We start from the raw sequence: 22802 nt of genomic DNA, 5'->3' as shown, positions 1-22802 counted from the left end.
ACTTAATTATCTCAACTAAGGTGTGGCAATGCGTTAGGATTATGATTTTTTTTTTGTTAGCTAATTTTTAAAAAACATAATATGCAAAATCTAGGTTTTTATGTTCATGGCTTGCTTCATAAAAGCTCACAAATATGAGAACTTTTTTAAGACGTTGTTGAAACATGACAATTACTGGTAACTGATAAGAATCTAAGCTTTAAACTATAATCACATCCAACAACTAGTTTCAGGACATGTGATCACAGGCCCCTGGAAAAAATCTCTTGGTTTCTTTTCTTTTTCTACTTTAGAATAACCAGATCACTGAGGTGATGGTGGAGGACCTCTCACGGCTCCTTCAGCTGGAGACTCTCAACCTTCAGAACAACCGGCTCACCACACAAGGTGAAAGAGACAGACCTACGGGCTGAGATGAAGAGAGATTCAGTATGTGTATCTTAGAAAGATGTTTATGTGGGAGAGGTCTGTACAGCATGTCCTGCTTGTAGGTGGTCTCCCTCTGTTGGTGGTCTTGGCTGATGCTGGCTAAATAAATCTAGTAGAGCATGATAACTCTTTTCCAGCTAAATATACTAAAGACAATGATTCTCAGTAGGTCGATAAAATTCTGTCCCAACCTGACTAGCCGATAAAACTTTGTCAGAATTTGACAAAAAAATTCTGTCTGAACCCGACTGTAGCCCCACAAAAGTCTGTTCCAACCTAACTATAGTTGATGAAATTCTGTCTGAACCTGATTGTAGCTCAACAAAATTCTGTCTGAACTCGCCTATAGCCAATAAAATTCTGTCTGAACCCAATTGTAGCCAACAAAACTCTGTCTGAACTCGACTGTAACCAATAAAATTCTGTCTGAAATGACTGTAGCCCAACAAAATTCTGTCTGAATCTGACTTTAGCCCCTTCAAAACTTATTTTGAACCTGACTGTAGCTGTCAAAATTCTTTTCTGACTTGACTGGAGTCCAAAATGATTCTGTCTGAGCCTCATCATAGCCCAAAAGAGTCGGTAATAACCCAAAGATAGCTTGGCAAATCCTGTAATAAACTAAACTGTGGCTTAAGAAAAAGAACTTAACAGTAGCCTAAAAAATGATCTGATACCCACACCTTACTAAGTAGTAGCTACAACTTAATTATTTAGTTCCGCACTAAGTTGTGGCCCCACCTTAATTATCTCATTGTCATGCCTTACTAAGTCATATACATGCCATACTAAGGCATGTCTACTCAAAAAATCTCATCCCTCCACTTTACAAAATAGTTGCCATGCCTTAATTATCTTGTTCCCATGGCTTACTGAGTCATGGCCATGGCCATAACTTAATTATCTCATACCTACTTCTTACTAAGTAATGGCCGCAACTTAATTATCTTGTTTTTTCAACACATTGGGATTATCAATTTTTACTTGTGCCTTGTTTTTAAAAACATTTGTTAAATGGTCAAGTGCATGCTGAAAGCTTCTGACACCCTCATATTTAAAACAAATGTTTTACTGTTGTCTTTAAACCCAACTGTGGCCTTAAAAAAGACGTCTGAATTTGAATGAAATTTAACAAAATTGTATGTAAAATTCACCAAAGTCCGACAAAAATTCTGTCTAGATTTTACAGTACCCCAAAGGTGGCCTGACAGAATTCTATCTAAATCCAAATGAAGCCTGAGAAAAAATTTGACTGCCCCCCTAAAATATTCTGTCTAAACACAACAGTGACTAATAAATATTCTACCTGAACCCAGAAAATGTCTATGTGAACATAACTGTAGTCCAAAAAAATCTGTCTGAACCCAAAAAAGCCTTCTGAAGCTCACTGTTGGAAAATTAAATTCTGTATGATCCTGGGAAAATTCTGTCTTAATACACCTACTGAATTAAACAAATCAGGCCTAACCTGACTGTGGCCCCATAAAATCCTATCTGATCCAGACTGTAGCTTAATAAAATTTGAATATGACTGTAGACCAATAAAATTCTGTTGTGAAGTTTAATGTAACTGGTCAAAATTCTGAAACCAAAATTCTGTGGTTGGTGTAGTGGTTAACACCTCTGCCTTCTATGCTGTAGACTGGGGTTCAATCCCCCACCTGGGTAAGCACCCTACACTATACCAGTAAGAGTCCTTGGGCAAGACTCATAACACCACCTTCGCCTACTTGTGTAAAATGATCAAACTGTAAGTCGCTCTGGATAAGAGCGTCAGCCAAATGCCATAAATGTACTTGTATTGGACTACTACCAACCTGTGACATCATTAGATCATCAATAAATACAAAATTAACAATAGCCTTGTTTTCATCTAACTAAACTTAAGCATAACTCCAGCGGATTTATCTATGTAGCAATGTCTTTGAACAACATTTCGAAAACCCATAGCTGAATAAACTTTTGTGTTCTCACATGTTCCCTGAAACGAAGCAGAACTTTCTCTGCTGTCACACCTGAATTGATTGAGAAGTTCCTACAGAGTTCCAGGTATTCGTTAGAGCAGGAACAATATAAAGCGCTTGCAGTCACCACTGCTAATATTTGTGATGACTGGATTTGTGATTTTTCCTAACTGTTCAATGTGTGAGAGAAATAATATGACTGTGTGCATCTGTATGTTTCTGTGTGTCTGAATGCTGGCAGGCCTTGAAGACGAGGGATTTGAAGTTCTAGAGCAGCTGGGTTACTTATACTTGGCAAATAACAAGGTGAGTCATCCCTGGATCATAAACAGGCGGATTCTCCAACATTTAGAAGTTCCTCTCTGCTTTTTCATCACTGCCGCCAAATTTGGATGTACATCAGAAGTGAATATGGAAAAAGCTGGAAGCTCTTTATGCGTCATGATTTTCTCATTTTAAAGCTTTGAACTTTAAAGGCTGAGTGTGATAAGCATGAGTTCAAAACCTATTTATAATAACTGTACATGGGACTGGATCGTTGACGTACATACTTATGAAGTACGTAATGAAAAGCTTTAGTTTTTACTCTCTAGCCTGTGGTCTGAAGTCAAGTCCTGCACTGCTAGTCTGTTGTTTTGTTACGCCCACCCGATTAAGGCTGCACTGCTACTTTGAGCCACTTTCTGAAAAACATCTGACCTTATCTTGTAGTAAATCTGCAGCTGGTGCACATTTTTGAGGAAAGCTCTATTGTGAAAAGAAGGTGGGGACCCAGATGGTTGTAGCCACTTTGGGATTCTGCCTCTTTCATGGGTGCCAACAGTATAATGTTATTACACTGATTTATCAGCAGTATCATAATCAAAATATAATTAAGTTTTCAAACTTGAACCATGAAACTTTGCATAATCATAGAGCTTACATAGACATAGTGACCTGTGCTTTTGGAACTGATCGCATGTAGAGGTTTTATAGAGCATTTCTTCAAACCTGATATTGTCCCATTAGAAATCTTTGTCCCCAGATTGACATTGTATACAGATACACATGCATACTAGCACACATATATGCACACATATTAGCAAAAACCTGCAATATTAGCATTACGATCTGCAATAGCATAGCAAAGGCCTAGTAGGCCTTAGCAACCACCTGGGATACCATAACAACAAACTAACAAGACTTTAGCAAACGAAGCGGATTCCACTGCACTAGCAACCACCTGGGAAAATTTTGCCCTGGCCTAACGATACCTTAGCAACCACCTGGAATTAGATTGCAAAAGCCTAGCAACACCTTAGCAACCACCTGGGTTATTTTTGCAATGGTGTTGCTAAGGGCCTAGCAATACCTTAGCAACCATGTAAAATTATATTGCAATATCCTAGCAGTACCTTAACAGCCACCTGGGACACCAATCAGCAAACTTGCAAAATCTTGGCAACCACCTGGGATTCCATAGGGATGCCAAGGATCTTGTCAGGCCAACTTTAAGTTCTTTCCATTCTAGTAAAAACACATTTGCCAATGTGAGCAGTCTAGTCCCAGGGGGTTCTGACATACATTCCACACTCTAGTAGGCATAGAAATGGCGTGTAGTTGTCTAATGGTTCTCTGTCAGCATGTTTTATCTCACTGAATAGTTTAATGGATTTCCTGAAGATCAGTTTCCATCACATTTTAGTCCTGAAGCTCAGCTCTGCCGTTCATATAAACCAAAGCTCCAGTTACAGTGCACTCCAGCCAGAGTTAACCCCTGGTTGTGGCACAGCAAGTGTGCTTCCAAGACCTACAGTTTATGTTTGAAGGATCTGACCTGCGCTGAGCTGCTAATACGGTGTCTCTTTCCCGACCCAAATTCAGCAACAAAAGACCAGAGCTCTCGAAGCGCCGAGCATGTTTGGATGAGGAACACGGCAGGTCACGGACTCAAAATATGACTCAGTTATGAGCCTGTACAAGGACATGATGGATGCCTTCCAGAGCGCATCAAATCTCTGAGCGCGTTCCCACGTTTGCTTTAAAAGTGACTGATGGGAAATGGAGCTTGGTGTTTTTGTTGGGCATGAGACAGCATTTTTTCCTTCCATCTCACAATCGCCAGCAGGGCTGTTGTGTACCGCAGCCAAAATCGCTCCAGTTCCCCTCAGAGCGTTAAACACATCCAAGCTCTTGGGTAAGGGGCAGGATGGCAGCAGGCCTTAAAGTAATAGCTCAGCAGAAAATCCAATTTATGCAGTTTTTCTTCGTTGATTACACTGTAGTAGATCAGCCAGGACATGTTTGGTGCCTGAAAGCTGCTTTTGTTTTGTATTTTTTGTTCAAATTTGGTCCAGAGTGACGAGGCTAACGTAGCAAACAAATCATGGAAGCTAATGAACTTCAGTAAAACATCAGTAACCGCAGTAAATAAACAGGTAATGCAGTAGAACCTCAGTAACTACAGTAAAACATCAGTATCCGCAGTAAATATACATTTAATGCAGTAGAACCTCAGTAACTGCAGTAGAACCTGAGTAACTGCAGTAAATAAACAGTTAATGCAGTAGAACTCAGCAACTGCAGCAGAACCTCAGTAACTGCAGTAAAACATCAGTAACCGCAGTAAATAAACAGTTAATGCAGTAGAACCTCAGTAACTGCAGTAGAACCTCAGTAACTACAGTAAAACATCAGTATCCGCAGTAAATATACATTTAATGCAGTAGAACCTCAGTAACTGCAGTAGAACCTGAGTAACTGCAGTAAATAAACAGTTAATGCAGTAGAACTCAGCAACTGCAGCAGAACCTCAGTAACTGCAGTAAAACATCAGTAACCGCAGTAAATAAACAGTTAATGCAGTAGAACCTCAGTGACTGCAGTAGAACCTCAGTAACTACAGTAAAACATCAGTATCCGCAGTAAATATACATTTAATGCAGTAGAACCTCAGTAACTGCAGTAAAACATCAGTAACCGCAGTAAATAAACAGTTAATGCAGTAGAACCACAGTAACTGCAGTAAATAAACAGGTATTGCAGTAGAACCTCAGTAACTGCAGTAAATAAACAGGTAATGCAATAGAACCTCAGTAACTGCAGTAAATAAACAGGTAATACAGTAGAACCTCAGTAACCGCAGTAAATAAACGGGTAATGCAGTAGAACCTCAGTAACTGCAGTAAATAAATGGGTAATACAGTAGAACCTCAGTCACTGCAGTAAATAAACAGGTAATGCAGTAGAACCTCAGTCACTGCAGTAAATAAACAGGTAATGCAGTAGAACCTCAGTCACTGCAGTAAATAAACAGGTAATGCAGTAGAACCTCAGTAACTGCAGTAAATAAACGGGTAATGCAGTAGAACCTCAGTCACTGCAGTAAATAAACAGGTAATGCAGTAGAACCTCAGTAACTGCAGTAAATAAACAGGTAATGCAGTAGAACCTCAGTCACTGCAGTAAATAAACAGGTAATACATTAGAACCTCAGTAACTGCAGTAAATAAACGGGTAATGCAGTAGAACCTCAGTCACTGCAGTAAATAAACGGGTAATACAGTAGAACCTCAGTCACTGCAGTAAATAAACAGGTAATGCAGTAGAACCTCAGTAACTGCAGTAAATAAACGGGTAATACAGTAGAACCTCAGTAACTGCAGTAAATAAACAGGTAATGCAGTAGAACCTCAGTAACTGCAGTAAATAAACAGGTAATGCAGTAGAACCTCAGTCACTGCAGTAAATAAGCAGATAATGCAGTAGAACCTCAGTCACTGCAGTAAATAAACAGGTAATGCAGTAGAACCTCAGTCACTGCAGTAAATAAACAGATAATACAGTAGAACCTCAGTCACTGCAGTAAATAAACAGGTAATGCAGTAGAACCTCTCCAAATAGCACTGTGCTAAATGCATGCAGAAATCATTACATGCTTGCCTCGAGGGCCGAGTTATTTATAAAAGACTTGTTTATGTGGTTCCTGACATCGTATGACAGACCGCTCCCTATAGACACGGATCAAAGTACGGAGTGGTGCCTGTGGTGTGCTAGCTGGTCCCTTCCCGGGGTCCTCAATGGTTTTTTAGGGTAAACATGCTACCTCACGCTCCCGTGTTACCCCAGTCATTGACTCAGCATGACGTTCATGGTCGATACCTCTGGTATTTTTACACACTTACGTAGTCTGACGTCGTATGGTCAGTAAATAAAATCTGAAATTGTGTTCAAAACGTTACCAAAGTTGGCGTTCGTGCTAACGAATGCTAACATCGTCCTCAGTGACAGCGTCTGTCCTCCTTTGCTGTTTTGAACATGATCTTCTCAGCTTGCCGTCACCATTTCTCCTCGTAGCCTCTCAGGTTAGCTCCGTTTTTCTGCTAACTTGCTAGCTAGCAAGCTAAGAGCTAGCAGCATCTAAAAAGCAGGGCAGACATTGGAATTTATTCAGAAAACAAATGTTTTCCAAACTTTCATGACTCAAAATTTGGTCCCGAATGCAAAGTTAGCTTAGCTAGCTGATTAGCTCGCTGAGGCTAGCCTAGCTGGGGCAAAGTGCTTTCCTTTTGAAAATCTCCTCATTAAAAATTACCTTTGGTGACTTTTGGTGACCCTGTGATGTAGCCAAGATCGTTTAAACCCTTTCCCATGTTTCTGTAATACATTCCTGTCATTTATCATGAAGGGAACGCTGCTGTCGGGACTAAACCTCGTATCTCCATTTTTGTTGTTTTTCAGTTTTGGGCTTAGTTGGAAAATACCTGTTGTTCTTTACATTGTTTGGGAATTTCATGATGAATGGAGCCAAACTAAAGGCCCAAAATTACTTGGAAAAAATTCTGGTTCCATTGACTTCCATTAAAAGTAAACTGTGTTTTTCCCTTCTCCTGTAAAGTTACCATTGTGGAGATACAGGTTTTGTTCTGACAGCAGCAATATAAAAGATCAACATAGATCCCTGAATTTGGGAAGCTGGAAGTACAGGACTCCTTCCAATATTAGAATAAGTTGGAACGTAAGGCTGAAGGAACATAAAGCTGTTTCCTACAGATTTCAGGGAGAAAATAAAGGGCTGAGGAACATAAAACCCTGGAAACACAGGGATGACCCTTTGTTGTAAGAGCTTCCTTCACTTAGCTCTGCTGGCCTCACAGCTCCAGTGCATCCCTGCTAAAAAATACATCATCATAGACCAGCTTGGCTGGTCACCACCAAAACCAGCACACGTTGAGTTGAGTGTTTAACCAGCGTCAACCAGCTTAGAGTCCATGTCTGTACACATACATGTTTTGGATGACAGACTGCATTTGGGACGAGAGAAAAATTATGTAAATTCGATATTTTGTTGAATTAATATTTTAATATGTGCACACACACTCATTCATTATGGTGGGGTCTGGTGTAACATGCCAGCTCTGCCAGCTTTCTCCCTCTTAATCGCCCCGCTGCCTGTGCCAGGCTTCTGGCTCTGACGCCTGTTTCCTCTGCTGCGAGGCAGATTTACGGCTGGCCGACTTTAAAAGGGTAGCTGCGAGGGGAAAAAGATCCCGCAGGATCTTTGGGGGATTTGCAGAGTGCTGGCTAAAGCCTCACGGACACCCGCTGAGGGGGGTAATCCCACACGCAGACAGGTGGGACAGGGCAGCAGGAGGAGGCTCTAAAGAAGACAGGGCTGCTAGAGCACACCACCTCACAGCTGCTGGAAACATCCAAGATTGGGAAATCAAAGCACGTTTAGAGGAGGAAAGTGAGTGACTGAAGTTGTTACAGTGAGGGGATTAGTCAGTGTCACTAAGCAGGAAGGGGCTTAAAGGTGGGGGGGAAAGTAGCCCAGAGGTTTGGCAGAAGAAAAGCAGAATAACTCAACTAAAGGCGTAAATCAGGGGTGTCAACCTCAGCCAGTGAAAAGGGCCATATTAAAAAGTCTCATCAAATCTGTGGCCAGAGAAAAAGATGTTTTTATTTCATCTTATATTTTATAGTGGATCTTGAAATATTTTATGCTCACTTGATATATCAAAAATGTAAACGTCCCCAGGAGCTCAGCCTTTTAAACCCACCTAATTGCTTTAATTAGACCCCTGGAATCCTTTCTTTGCTTCATGTTCATTAAGACGTGGGCTCAGTTTCCGAGCTGCTGAGCTGATTTGAATTGTTTATGTTGGTTGAACTGCAGCTTTTTGCTGATACGACTGGTGTAGAATTTTGTACAACTGTGTAGAATTGGGGTGTAACCACTGTCCCATAGACTGTTGTTGGGGTAAGAGAGTCGGAGCATGTTACGTTGCAGTGCATGCTGGGGACTGTAGTGCAGTGCATTGTGAAACAAGCCAATAGTAATATATAATTATCATGCTATTGTGGGCCGCATAGGTTTGTGTGGCGGGTCTGATCTGGCCCGTGGGCCTTGTGTTTGACACATGGGGCCTATAATATATATATCTCATATATATATATATGAGAATGCATTGATTTTAGTGATATCACAACATTTCATTCAAAGTGGGATGTTTTACTGTTTAGGTTAACAAATGGACTGAACAGTGACCGTCACATTATTTTGAAATGTTTTTCTCAATCATGAAAAAATAAACCACATTATATATATATATATGTATGTATATATATATATATATATATATATATATATATATATATATATATATATATATATAGTGTATATAGAGGGTAGCCAATCAGAACAAACATGCTCATTAACATATATTAGTGAAACGTTAAACACACAGCAAAAAAAAGACTAATTAGAATTACATAATTACATACTGAATTACATATCCATCCTGTATCCACATTTTATGCCACTTTACTTAGATAAAAGAGTTCTATATAGGTATATAGTAGTTGTGTCTAATGTTTTAATTATAACCCAATCTAATATTTTATCATATTGCTCCTTTACAGCTCACTGCAGCTCCCAAACACCTCCCCCCTGCACTGGTCAGCGCCGACTTTGCTGCTAACCAACTCACCAAAATCTACCCTTACACCTTTGGACAGAAACCAGCGCTGAAGTATGTTAATACTTATATACTTTCCAAACATATACAGCTACATTTCTTATAATGAACAGAATAGCTGTAAAGGTTTAATATGTGGCTAAATGTGAACAAAATGAGCACCTCAGAATAGAATGTGAATCATTATACGCTGAGTATGCGCTGAAGACAAGCTTACAGTGATACAATTATACCTCAAGAGCAGGCCTCCATAAGAGAGCAGGGTCTGGTAGAGCTGGACAGGCCTAATTTGTTGCCTGTGCTTGTGTCTCAGGTCAGTGTATCTCCATAACAACAAGCTGACGGAAGCAGGTTTACCTGAGGGAATGTTCAACGGTTCAGACAACCTAGAGGTGCTCATCATGTCCAGCAACTTCCTGCGCTACGTCCCCAAGGGCCTGCCCTCCGCCCTCTACCGCCTGCACCTGAAGGTAATCTCTCTGAGCTGGGCTCATGACTAGGGCTAGCCTCATGTCATTAGGCTGTAGCTGGGTGAATAATTTTGCATACACTCAAAATGTGGTCAGTCAGGAAAGAAGTGTTTGGTGCTAATTTAGCTTATGTGTTGTGAAAGCCTGTAGTTGACCAATTAGCATCGTACAGAGTGCATGCCTAAATGACGTGCTTGCCTCAAACAGTGCTTTTAAGTAAGAGCAATTATATAGACGTGAAATTGTGAGATTAAAAAAGTATCAATTAACTTTATAGAGGCTACATTAGCATAGCTAGCTTCAGTGGATTAGACAGCAAACAAATCTTGGTTGACCGACTCTGAGTAAGAGGAAAACTTTAAGTTCGATTTTTTGCTCAGCTGTTTTAAGGTAGTGTCTCATTTGAGATCCATGTATTGAAGATTCCCTAACCTCCAGCCCATGACTGCCCACCACTTTTGACTTCCAAAGCTGAAGTCGCTTGACATTCACCAGCTTCTGGTTCAAATTGTCATGTTCCACCTTAAATGGTGCCTTACCTGAGGTGCACCATTTAAATTACCATTTATGAGGAAAATTCGCACAAGAAGCTTTGTGACTTTTTAGTGGTGACAGCTTCTTCTTGTTGAAAAAGTATCTGGAAACCAGCCAGAGTGCTAATAAATGCTATTCGTCTTCAAATTATTGATTCATTATCTTAAATCTTTCTCTTTGCCGTTTCGTTAGCTAAGCGAGATTTCTCTGTTGTCTGCGTTGCTATGTTGACCAGCAGTCTGTGCTGATCTTCAGGGTTAAAGGGTGAATTAGCAGTTCTACATTAACTCCAGCTTTTAAGACCATTTACTGTTAAACTGTTGAACGATCAGCAGAGCTTTATTTTACTGTAGAGGAGGATTATTTTATTGTTACCTACAGATCTGATTCTGCTGTGGAGCCACAACAGGGCAGTAAAAGAGCCACATGCATCTCGGGAGCTGTGTATTACTGACCCCTTAGCCCTGGTCTTAGTCTTTAAACCAGCTCTTTAGAGACTGTTGTTCCTCCAAGCTAAAGACTGCTCATCAGTGTTTTTTTCTGATGACTGTGTTCATTTAGAATAACAAGCTGGAGAAGATTCCTGCTGGTGCGTTTGAGAACCTGTCCCAGCTGAGAGAACTTTACCTGCAGAACAACCTCCTCAGCAACGACGGCATGGATAATAACACTTTCAGGTCAGATAAAATGATTCATCCAGTACATCAAAAGAGCATCACCATGCCTTTTTCCCCCCTCTTTCTCTGACAATACAGAATCTGACTGATCCACTTAAGCTTCACCATCAACCAATTTAACTCTGACCTCTTTCTCCCTCTCTGTCTGTTTTCTGTATTCTCACCACATCTCCATAACTCCCATTCTCGTTCTGTACGCCTCTTTTTTCCTCTTGCTTTTGGATTTTCTCTTTCAATTCAATCTCACTTTCATTCACTGCTGCTTTATTTGGCATGACTGGATCACAATATTGTCAAAGCAAAGAAAACACAATACAGGGGTTTAAACGAGAGCTGAATATTTTTCACTCTTTCATCTTTTTCTTTTTTGTATTCTCATGCTTTCTCCAACTGTTATGCTTCCTGTCTTTTTTCCCTTTGTGCTTATTGATCTCAAATGGCCTTCTCCTCCTTCCCAGTTTAGTTTAAGTATGGTAGTGTTATATATTCTGAATTGAAGTCAATTCAATTCAAGCTGCTTTACTGGGAAATACTAGTACATGTGTTGCTACATCTGTTGGTACAAACTTGAAATGTGGAGTTGAACTTTATCTATAAAAATGTAGTGTCAAACAGATAAGAAACACTGCAAAGGCAAAAGAATGGAATAAAGAAAAAACAACTAAGAAAAAATGAACATAATGTGTATATACCAGTGGTTCTCAAACTGGCACTCAGGGACCCCAGATGGTCCAGAACTTTGCTGCAACTCGCAACATATAGAGATGGAGCAAATGTGTGGATATGTTGCAAGTTAAGTTGAGAAACACCTCCTTGTTTCTGTCCATTTTATCAGCTCAACTTACTGTATAGGTTCACTTTGTAGTTCTACAATTACAGACTGTAGTCCATAATCACTGTCTCTGCTGGACTGAGAATAGTCCACCAACCGATGGACTACAATTACAGACTGTAGTCACTGTCACTGCTGGACTGAGAATAGTCCACCAACCGATGGACTACAATTACAAACTGTAGTCCAATACATTTCCCAGTTTCCTGAAACTGTACTAGAGGGATGGAACACCGTTTTTCCAAAAGATATTCCCTCAGTTGCTGTTTTGCTAGTGGTGGTGGAGAATGTGGGCTAACACATCGCAGCACAATAGGCATTCAACTGGGTCCTCCTTGGGTATCTTTTTCTACGTCTCTGTGGACCAGTACAGATGGTTTTAGCACACATCTCTCAAACGTGGAAAATCTTGCAAAAGTGTTTATCAAATGGTGGAAAAAAATTGAATTTAGAGGTTTCATTTGATTGTGATAATAAAGGATGGCCTAAAAAACTAAAAGGATTCTGTTGCCTTTCAGTCATTTGACAAGCCTGGAGTACCTGGACCTCTCTAATAATAACCTTACTGAGGTTCCTAGCGGTCTGCCCCGGAGTCTTGTGCTGCTCCATCTGGAAAAGAATTCCATCTCCCGGATACCTGCTGATGCTCTGACGCCCATCCGCAACCTGGAGTACCTTCTGCTCCACAACAACCGGCTACGTGCCCGTGCCATCGACCGGGAAGCCTTCCGTGGACTGAAGCGCCTGCACACACTGCACATGTACAACAACCTGCTGGAGAGGGTCCCCCGTGGCCTGCCCCGCCGAGCCAAGACCCTCATGCTTCTGCACAATATTATCAGTGAGATTGGCCGGGACGACCTGATCAACCTGCATACGCTGACTGAGCTTAATCTCAGCTACAACCGCCTGACCAGCGCCAAGCTGCACCGTGAAGCCTTCCGCAAACTGCGAGTCTTGGAAGCCTTGGACTTGTCGGGGAACCAGTTGCAGGCTCTGCCAAAGGGGCTGCCCAAGAGCCTACAAGTGCTCAAAGTGAAGGGCAACCAGATTGAGGAGCTGCCAGATGGAGCACTAACAGGCATGGGCAAGCTGAGAGAGCTTTACCTGTCCAACAACCAGCTCAGGACCAACTCCTTTTACCAGGGAGCATGGCAAGAATTGAGCTCACTCACGGTAAGAAGGAGATAGAAGAGTGTAAAGGTATTGATTGACCTATATATATCAATTCAGCCAAGGTGTGTTTGATCTTTAGTTTTGTGTTGTTGCTATGAGGCTAATGTAGCTAAAAGCAGTGGAAGCTTATGCCCAACAGTTAGTATGTTGCAAACACGCTTGCCTCATCTGTTTCACACAGTATGGCAGAAGTCTTCAAATCTTGTTCAAATCAATGTTGATTTAACATTGATTCTTCACTCAGCTTCAAGTCATTCCGCAAACTGATTAACCCCTTATACGGCCAGTACCCTCCACTCATGCGTAGCTCGGGGTGCTTGCAATGTAGTCCATGTCGTTACCGAATAATAAGATATAGAATGTAACACACCTGGGATTTTACATTGTTGAAGCTCACTGGTCAATAATACATTACTACAAGTGAATGAATGAACAAACATCTAGTTTTTAGTGTTTCTAATTAAACTGCCATGTGAAACGTTGAGTAGAGATTAAGTAAATAGCTGCCACTTTTTTGCATTAAAACGTGTCCCAAATGGCCTTTGATCACGATGTGAACTGATTTCTCTCTTCACTGAAGAGTTTGGTTTAATCATATTGTCAAAAACTCCATTTACATTTAAATGCAATATGGCCACAGTGTGGCCTCTGCTGATCCCGTTAGTGGAATTCACAGCTCCCCACTCAGCACTAAATCGTGCCTGAAATCCAGCCATGTGCTGGCGTGTACATGAGGTGTAAATGGAGTGTTAGAGTGGATAATTTGGGTCGTGATTTATCTCTCTCTGCAGTCACAGATAATACAGCCGAGCTTGATGGCATCACATGCATGCATAATGCATGAAGTAAGGCACTTCAAGTGAGTTGGAAAAACGTTTTCCAATTTGTCCGAATGAGCATATGTTCACAAAATAGTAAGTAATCTGTCTTTGTGTGTGTGTGTGTGTATCAGACACTAGATCTCTCCACTAACCTGCTGTCTCACGTCCCTGCTGACCTCCCGGAGTCACTGGAGTTTATCCACCTGCAGCACAACAGAATCAACAGCATCCCAGCGACAGCCTTCCTCTCGACACCCAACATTAAAGGCATCTTCCTCAGGTCAGAGGCACGGTCACTAATGCACAGACCCAAGCTAAACTTACTTTCTAACCCAACGTTAAAGGCAAGGGCACAGCTTTGGGAACAGTTGAGGGGTTGAACAGGACTTTCCATGGGGTCTGAGGGCCTATGGCCATGGGAAAGCAAAGTCATTAAACTGCTTCCAGAAAGGTGCACTAATATAGTAATGATCTCAGCATACAATGAAAGAAGAATGAAACCTGAATATGCAGTTTTAATCAGGGTTTGAACTGCGGTGGGGGAGGAATCTGTGGTAGTGATTTTCCTTTCTTGTTCTCTGGCTGCTGAGTCCTGGACAAAGCTTCGCTATGGACACAACTTTGAATTGTCTACGCTTCTTCTGTTCACCCCTCTGATACAGTATTATATACAGGATCAAATATTAAGTACTATTATTATTATTGCTGTTGAAATACCTTGTATATCTACATTTTACATTGTCCATTTGATCAGCGCCACTTACTATATAGGTGCACTTTGTAGTTCTACAGTTACAGACTGTCAAAGTAAATTAGGGGTGTAAAATCTCCTGTCTGAGTGGATCAGACGCAGCAGGGCTGCTGAACTTATTAAACACTGTGTCCACTCACTGTCCACTCTATTAGACACTCCTACCTTGTCAGCCTGCCTTGTAGATGTAAAGTCAGAGACGACAGCTCATCTGCTGCTGCACAGTTTGTGTTGGTCATCCTCTAGTCCTTCATCAGGGGTCACAGGACGCTGCCCACAGGACGCTGTTGGCTGGATATTTTTGGTTGGTGGACTATTCTCAGTCCAGCAGAGACACTGAGGTGTTTAAAAACTCCAGCAGCACTGCTGTGTCTGATCCACTCAGACCAGCACAACACACCCTAACACATCACCACCACATCAGTGTCACTGCAGTGCTGAGAATGATCCACCACCCAAACAGTACCTGCTCTTTGAGGGTCCTTGGGGGTCCTGACCACTGAAGAACAGGGTAACAGAGTATCAGAGAAACAGATGGACTACAGTCTGTAACTGTAGAACTACAGAGTGCAGCTATACAGTAAGTGGAGCTGATAAAATGGACAGTGAGCGTAGAAACAAGGAGGTGGTCAGGATGTTATGACTGATCTGTGTATGGGAAGCTCTGTGTGTGTTTTGATGAATATCTTTTGTATGGTATCTCCTTCACTGAGGTCATCATCATCCTCTGGGCATTAATGCATCATTTAGCTGATAGCTCACTCATCCTTACATAATACCATTGTTTTCCGTCCTGATATCTCTCTCCCTCTGTCTCTCCCTCTGTCTCTCCCTCTGTCTCTCTCCCACTCACACACAGAGGTACACACCCTAATGTAGCGTTATGTAACCTCAGCAGTTGGAGATATCTGATGCTGTGTTTTGCGGTCTGGCTGTAATGATTTGTTTGACTCTCGTTTATGACGCGGCGCTCTGCTCAGCTGCCTTGCTGTTTATTCAATTCCACTGTTTTTGTTTCCACATAATGGAACATCTGTTGATGTAGCCCCTCTCTCTCTCTCTCTGAGCACAGGGTAGCAATGGGATCATAATGCGATGGTTTGACCAAAAAAAAAATCTAATTTACAACATTTTTCAGCCTGTTTTAAATGTGGTCGATCAGCCGAGGCAGGTTTGGCGTCTGAGGTTTGATTCTTTTGTTCACATGACTAACGTTGCTAACACATAATAAAAGCTTAGTACAGTTGGGTTTGCACAGACCACATGAATAAAACATCAGATTTGCCTCAAAGCGTGTTTAGATGTTCAGTAATCTGATCTGCTTACGTGGCTTCTGACACTGTACGACGTCCTGCTAACTATAAATTCGGACTATAGTACGACTCAGAGCTACAAACTGTAGCGGTAGCTATCTCAAAGTTTGAACTTCTGACCTTGATTTTGTCCATTGGTATAGATGATGTCCAATGCAGAGTCTTAAGAATTTCTCTATTAATGCTTAAAATTTACAGGCTCAAAGTTTGATTTCTTGATTTATTGTTCTCTAATATTTTTATCTATATTCAATATTATGTCCTGATTATAAATTCTTATTCTGTTCTTATTGCTCTTGTGTTTTTTCTTGCTATCCAGTGTCGACCAGACCAGGATGGGTTCCCATTTTGAGAGGTTCCTCTCAAAGTTCCTTCTTGCTCTTAGACTGTCTTGCTCATGGGTGCTTGGACCCAAGTTGCTTTGTGGCAATGCCTGTTGAAAAAAGCGTTAAATCAGTAAACCTTGACTATTATGCCGTAACTCAGGGTTTCTCAACCACTCGGCTGTGGACACCCTCTGGTGGCCCTCTTGCCAATACTCTGCATGAGCAAGCACTCTGTAGTGATGTTACTTGGTCTTAAAAATCAGTGAAACAAAACTTACTTAATAAAAAAAAATAAATATAAAATGTTGTCAAATGGTAAACAACATTACGACTTAATTCTACTATAGTGCACAAAGCAGCCTCGTCTGTTGTTTGGCCCCTTGTGTCTAGAACCTAAAAACACTGCCCTGAAGTGTCAATCATCCACTCAAAAGTCAAAAATGTAACTTAATTTGTCACTTTTCCACCTGATTTCAGGTATTAAACAAGCTCATTTTTGCCTAATTTGTTGATATTTGATGTTTGGTGACACACTTGGCTTGATGGGACACTTAAAGCTTAAAATTGCCCCCCATTTTTTGTTTTTTTTTGTGGGCCTTCATGCTTCTTAGTGATGAATAAGTGAGCCTTAAAGTGGAAAAGGCTGAGAAAGCCTGATCTAACTCATGCCAGGATGTCACCCTGAATTTAACTGACATAAATTGAAACAATGTGATTTCCAGGGTCCTTATGAAACGCAGACTTCAGGATACAGTTAGTATTATATTAGTTTTTCCCAGTGCATAAAACAACCCACCGTCTGTCCATGTTGGCGAAGATCTGCAGTTCAGAATCATGGACAGATGCTTTGGGAAGTTAGCAGGATTCACTTGAAGCAATTTTTTTTATTTACGTTTGATTTGGGGCAGTCGTGGGCTGGAGGTTAGGCAACTGGCCCTGCGACTGGAAGGTCACCGGTTTGATCCCCAGAGCTGACAGCACATGACTGAGGTGTTCTTGAGCAAGACACCTAACCCCCAGCTGCTCCCTGGGTGCCGTGGATAGGGCTGCCCACCGCTCAGGGCAAGTGTGCTCACTGCCCCGTAGTGTTCACTAGTGTGTAGGGGTGTTTCATGTCATGGATGGGTTAAATGCGGAGGTGAAATTTCCCTGTTGTGGGACTAATAAGGGTCACTTAATGTTAATCAGAAAGTTCCACGCTCTGGGAAGCAGGTCACTGTGAAAGTATCTGTTAGCTTTCATGGGTAACCATAGAGCTCTAGACCCATTATTATTTTCCTACAACACATTACATGGCATCAGGGATCAGGGGTTTGATTTAAAGTGATGCCACAGCCATGGATGGCAAGGAGTCCAGGACAACGGAATTGCCCTATCTTTTGTTGTGTAGGTCGGCTTGTCCTCTTTCTCCCCGCAACCATACATGTCAGTTTAGTCCTTAATAAATATGGAGGTAGGTGACAGAAACCCTGTGGAAAATGATAAAAACCATGAACCAACCTGCCCCCTGAGTTCCCCAGCACTGTGCCCTGAGCTCTTCGGGTCCTTTTTAAATGGAATCCAAGTTTTTTCTGTTTACTACTGAAATATTTATTTCATTATCTGACTTTTTAAATAAAAAAAAGGTTTTAAATTTTTGATTTTTGTTAATATTTGTGACGCCGGGGAGGGAGGAGGCTACGCATACGCTGAGATAAGCGACTTTTATTATGGGCAAATCCAGGGTCATAGTCACAACGGTCTAGGGTCAAACAGCCAACACGGAGAGAAGGAGGGACAGACATGACAAAATGAAAACAGGATCAACAAACAACGGAGGCCAGAAGAAACAAACACCGAACAATATCAAACACCTCAAACAACAAAGACCAGCAACCAGACAGGGGAAAACACAGGGCTTAAATACATGAGGGTAAATGAGGGACAGGTGGAAAACAGGTACAGACAATCAGGGGTGGAGTAACCAATACAAGGGGCTGGACTTAAAACCAAAACAAAAACAGGAACACATGGACAGGACTGGGAGGGGCCAAACGTGACAATATATTAAACAGAAGCTCAACAGGATAAGCAATAAAGAATGTTTTTATAGCCTGATTTGCTCGAAAATATATACGTTTTAGGCTAAAACCTTCTCAAAACTATCATAAAACAGTGTCTCAGACACCAGGCAGCATATTCCTAACCATTTGATGTAATAACTCTCTGTAAGAGAGCCTTTAGAGGTCTGGATGTCTGGTTCCTATCACCACCACTGTGAACACTTCTGCCTGCAAGTTTCTCTAGAGCAGAGCGTTTCACACCAAACCGCTCGGAATGACTTTATGTATGTTTTAACCATTTAATCCCCTTTTAACTGAAAGTTAAACATTAACATTAAGAAAATTCAAGTTTTAAGGCCAACTTGCGGCAGGCGATGTATTAGTAATTGTCCAAGCGAATGTGCTCAAAAAAAAAAGGTAGTAAACTGTCAGTGGGGTGTTGCCCTCAAGGGTACATCTCAGGTCCTTTAGTCAAGGAACACATTTGTGCTAAAATCCATTAAAAGGATATTTTCTAAATTGCACTGATTCCACACAGTCTGTCTCATTATGAAAGGCCACGGAAAGGTACAAACACATGCTTTGCACCTGGGAGAACATCCGTAAGGTACATAATTGGACCCTACAACCACGGGTGTACCTTTGAGGGTACTTAAGCATTGTTTGTACCCTGACACAAAAGTTTACCTGCACAGAACTTCTATTTCTAACAGTGTAGAGTGTCCATGTAGTATCTGCCGCATCACAGCAGAAATATCCGATGACGTGAGGACAGAGGCGTACAGAGTGCTCCCATCTCAGCTTGGCTCAGAGAAGCACTCAGCCACTCCACTTTAATTCAGTGTAAGGGCTAATGAACTGAGTTGACCTGTACTGTTTGTGGAGGCGTCCGTCAGGGGAATGTCAGGCTCCTGCGCGTTTCTGCCACTCAGCGAATTAATCTGGCTTCCTTTTGCTTGAGTAGTTGTTTGTTTTGAGGTTATTAGACTTGATTATGTGGTAAAATTTCAAAATGTAACATATAAAATGATGACCATAACATTCTGACCACCTCCTCGTTTCTACACTCACTGTCCACTTTATCAGCTCCACTTACTGTATAGCTGCACTTTGTAGTTCTACAGTTTCAGACTGTAGTCCATCTGTTTCTCTGATACTTTGTTACCCTGTTCTTCAGTGGTCAGGACTCTCAGCACTGCAGTAACCCTGACTTGGTGGTGGTGTGTTGGTGTGTGTTGTGCTGGTCTGAGTGAAAAAAGTGTGTGACCACACATCACGTTAGTAAATCTGTGCCATATCTCTGTCCCTCAGGTTTAACCGCCTCTCGGCTCTCTCCGTGGCAGAGGATTCCTTCACTCACCTCTCTAAGCTGCAGGTGTTGGACATCGGCCACGGCAACATCAGCCCCAGACATATGGATGAGGATGGAGATTATGTAGAAAGAGAGGAAGAGCAGGAGTAGCAAGAAGAGGAAGGACAGCAGGACAGCCTCAAGAGAAGTGGACCACGCATCAATCCGTGAAAACATGACAACCCAATGAATAGTGACAGGTCCTGAACTAAAAAGCTGTTTAGACGTGTTATGGAGATCTTATTTAAGCCTTAGAAGTCGCAGTCATCACCAGATATAACAACTCCATGCTCTCGATTTATATAAAACTGAGAAATTCTAAAGATTCGAAACTTTCAAACTTGTGTTTGTGAGTAGAAGAGAAGATGTTTGATTGGGATCTAAAGAGTAAAGTTTTGTGGAAAGTCTTATTTTGCAGAAAGAAAAAAAAAGATACACATTTTTACAATTTTTAGTCATTTCCTGACATTGAACCCCATTTTAAAAAGTAAGTAATGTGTAAATATACTGCAACCTGCAAAAGTCAGAGGACACTCTTTATCGTTTTTTTTTTTTTTTTTTGTTGAGACAGCGAGCAATTACATTTTTCTTTCATTGTTTATGGTCAAGAAAAAAACCTAGAAAAAATATTTAAAAGAAAATTACTCAGAAGCATCAACAACTAAACACACAGTCAGGTCCATAAATATTTGGGCTTCTACAAAGTCTGTCTACCACAGTACATTGAAGTTTAAATTAAATAAATAATCAGGTCCATCTGCACTGTGACATGCTGTCCATGCCAATGCTGTAACACTACCTCCACCATGCTGGACAACTGAGGTTGTGTGCTTTGGATCATGAGCAGTTGATTCTCTTCTTTGTCCTCTCCTTTTCAGATCATTCTAATACAAGTTGGTCTTATTTGTCAAAGTCTAAGCTGGTTTTCCTGTTTTTGAGGCTTATCAGTGGTAATTTACTCACAAAGCCTTTTTAGCTCAGACATCTTATTAGTCCTGGGCAGCCAATTGTCCTATTTCTTAAATTTGGGGGGCTGTCGATAAAGATTATTATAATTCCTACACCATTCATCATAACTGGATGAAAATACTATCAAATTAAACCTGAAAATGTGCACTATGTTATTTGAACTTCAGTATGCTGTATTAGACGACAACAGCTTTGTCTACTTGACAATATTTATGGACTTGACAGTATATTTTTCAGCATTTAGTGTGCTTTATTACAGCTCCCAGTCTTTTAAGGAAACTTCTTTAGCTTTTCACTAAAATCTCCAAGGTTCAGTCTTGGAAGTTGGAAGTTTTCTGCTTCTCACAAACTGAGTAATCCCAAACACCAATCCAGTTTTGGAAACTGGCGAAAAATTAATAACTTACCACGTACTACCAGGCCATTTTTGCCTGGAGATTCAGTGAATGAAGAGTGGCCCCTGACTTTTACACAGTACTGTAGAAAAGTACTCTGGACAAAATGACAGTAATAACTCTAAACTTCTAAGGGTTACAATAATGACAGTAACATGAGTCTAAATGGCTTTGGCAAAGTACTATTCCTCAGGCAGACTTCATTTTTTTGAGCCATGCAATTAGGAACTCCATTAGTAACCACCTTCTTTACCACTTTACCACGTACAGAAACCACTTTAAGTCTTTGTGCAGCGCTACCCACTCCGCTCCCTCTTTAAAACCTCTGAGAATCTGACATTCGCTCCAAAAGCACAAGGAAAATATTCCAGATATGTTAAAGGAAGTACTCATGATAGACTGCTGTTATTTGATCTCTTTTTCTTCTCTTTCAGATGGATTTCTTTTGGACGTTTGCCTTTTTTTTCTAATTGAAAGCAGAAGTGTGGAACAAGTTTGATCCACAGGTCTCTGGTGCAGGATACCAGTGTGTGTTATTGTTTGTCCTTTTTCGCTCTGTTTCTTTCATTTCTTGTATTTTGTGTTCAGTCATTCCCACTAATCAGGTTTTAGATTTGCTGTTTGCTGTCAACACAAGACGTCCTAGCTCAATTTTGCAGGCGTTAAGGTCCATGCTAAGAGGAATCAGCACCTACTCAGCATTGACACTCTCCCACAGACTTCAGTGGCCCTCGCTTTCGAAGTACAAGGCAGTAAAGCTGCAAGAGTGAGAGGTTTAGAGTCAGTGCATTTGGCCTGATGAGGGATCGTTCCAGGAAAGAGCTCCCTTTGGCAGACGCTCTTGAAATGAAGGCTTAGAGGGCTTTAAATAAGGCAGATGACTGAAATCTGCAGCAGGTCTCCAGATTCTGTTGGTCTTCACAAGCTTGAAAGAGAAATTAGTGAGTTTGGCATGGAGAAGACAAAAAGGAGACGAACCTGCCACTGATAAAGAGTTATTTTTACCTTTTTTGAAAGTGAAGACTTACTCTTCCCTTTTTTCGCAAATCCAGACAATAAACCTGCCAAGCTCTGCTGATCCACCTCCTCCTCACACATGGACTGGCTTCAGGCTTAATGAAGAGATTCTTGAAACCAGTCAGATTTTCCCCTCAAACTTCTCCAACATTCAGCCGCATCAGTTTGCGTTCCATTCTTATGAGATATGCATTGTTATCATGGCTAATAGATGAATCAAAGGCTACTTAGGGTAAGGTTGAAACCGAAATAATGCTGAGATTTAAACGCACTCCTGGATTGGGAGGTGCTGGAGCCTATCCCTGTGGTCATTGGGCAGAAGGCAGGATACACCCTGGACAGGTCACCAGTCTATCACAGAGCAGAAACACAGACATATACGTTCACATCTAGGGGCAATTTAGCATGTCCAATTGACCTAACTGTATGTCTTTGGACTGGGAACCCACACAGACCCAAGGGGAACATCTTGCTGTGAAGCAACACTGCTACACATTCCACCACCATGCCACCCAAGAACATCCCCAAATATAAATTCTGTACCAAATCCTACAACTGTACTAGGGGGCAGTCATGAGCTGGAGCTTAGGGTACTAGCCTTGTTACTAGAAGATCACTGGTTCGCCCCCTGAGCTGAAAAGCAAGGCACCTAACTCCCAACTGCTGCCAGGTGCTGTGGATAGTGCTGCCCACTGCTCTGGGCAAGTGTGCTCACTGCTCTCTAGCATGTATGTAGTGTTTCACTAGACTGCAGAGGTGAAATTTCCCCATTGTGG

The 22802-nt window shown here is 41.4% G+C and overlaps 1 protein-coding gene across 2 annotated transcripts in view; it reads left to right on the top strand.

Moving 5' to 3' along the window:
• podn (podocan) overlaps window positions 1-20215 on the top strand; it is a 28944-nt gene extending 8729 nt beyond the window's left edge. Inside the window, exons 3-10 of one of the 2 annotated variants that reach the window (XM_017718726.2) lie at window positions 294-387; window positions 2635-2699; window positions 9297-9406; window positions 9666-9822; window positions 10918-11033; window positions 12384-13041; window positions 13994-14142; window positions 19606-20215. In XM_017718726.2, coding sequence (XP_017574215.1) covers window positions 294-387; window positions 2635-2699; window positions 9297-9406; window positions 9666-9822; window positions 10918-11033; window positions 12384-13041; window positions 13994-14142; window positions 19606-19756 — 1500 coding nt within the window. In that variant the 3' untranslated portion in view covers window positions 19757-20215. Of the gene's footprint in view, window positions 1-293; window positions 388-2634; window positions 2700-9296; window positions 9407-9665; window positions 9823-10917; window positions 11034-12383; window positions 13042-13832; window positions 13901-13993; window positions 14143-19605 lie in introns of those variants that run through there. The other variant, XM_017718727.2, reaches the window with a different exon arrangement.
• The last annotated feature ends 2587 nt before the right edge of the window (window positions 20216-22802 follow it).

This window comes from Pygocentrus nattereri, chromosome 9 (assembly GCF_015220715.1).
Source record: "Pygocentrus nattereri isolate fPygNat1 chromosome 9, fPygNat1.pri, whole genome shotgun sequence".
Taxonomy (NCBI): domain Eukaryota; kingdom Metazoa; phylum Chordata; class Actinopteri; order Characiformes; family Serrasalmidae; genus Pygocentrus; species Pygocentrus nattereri.
The sequence above is the reverse complement of the archived record's forward strand: the minus strand, read 5'-3'. Positions and strand labels throughout refer to the sequence as shown.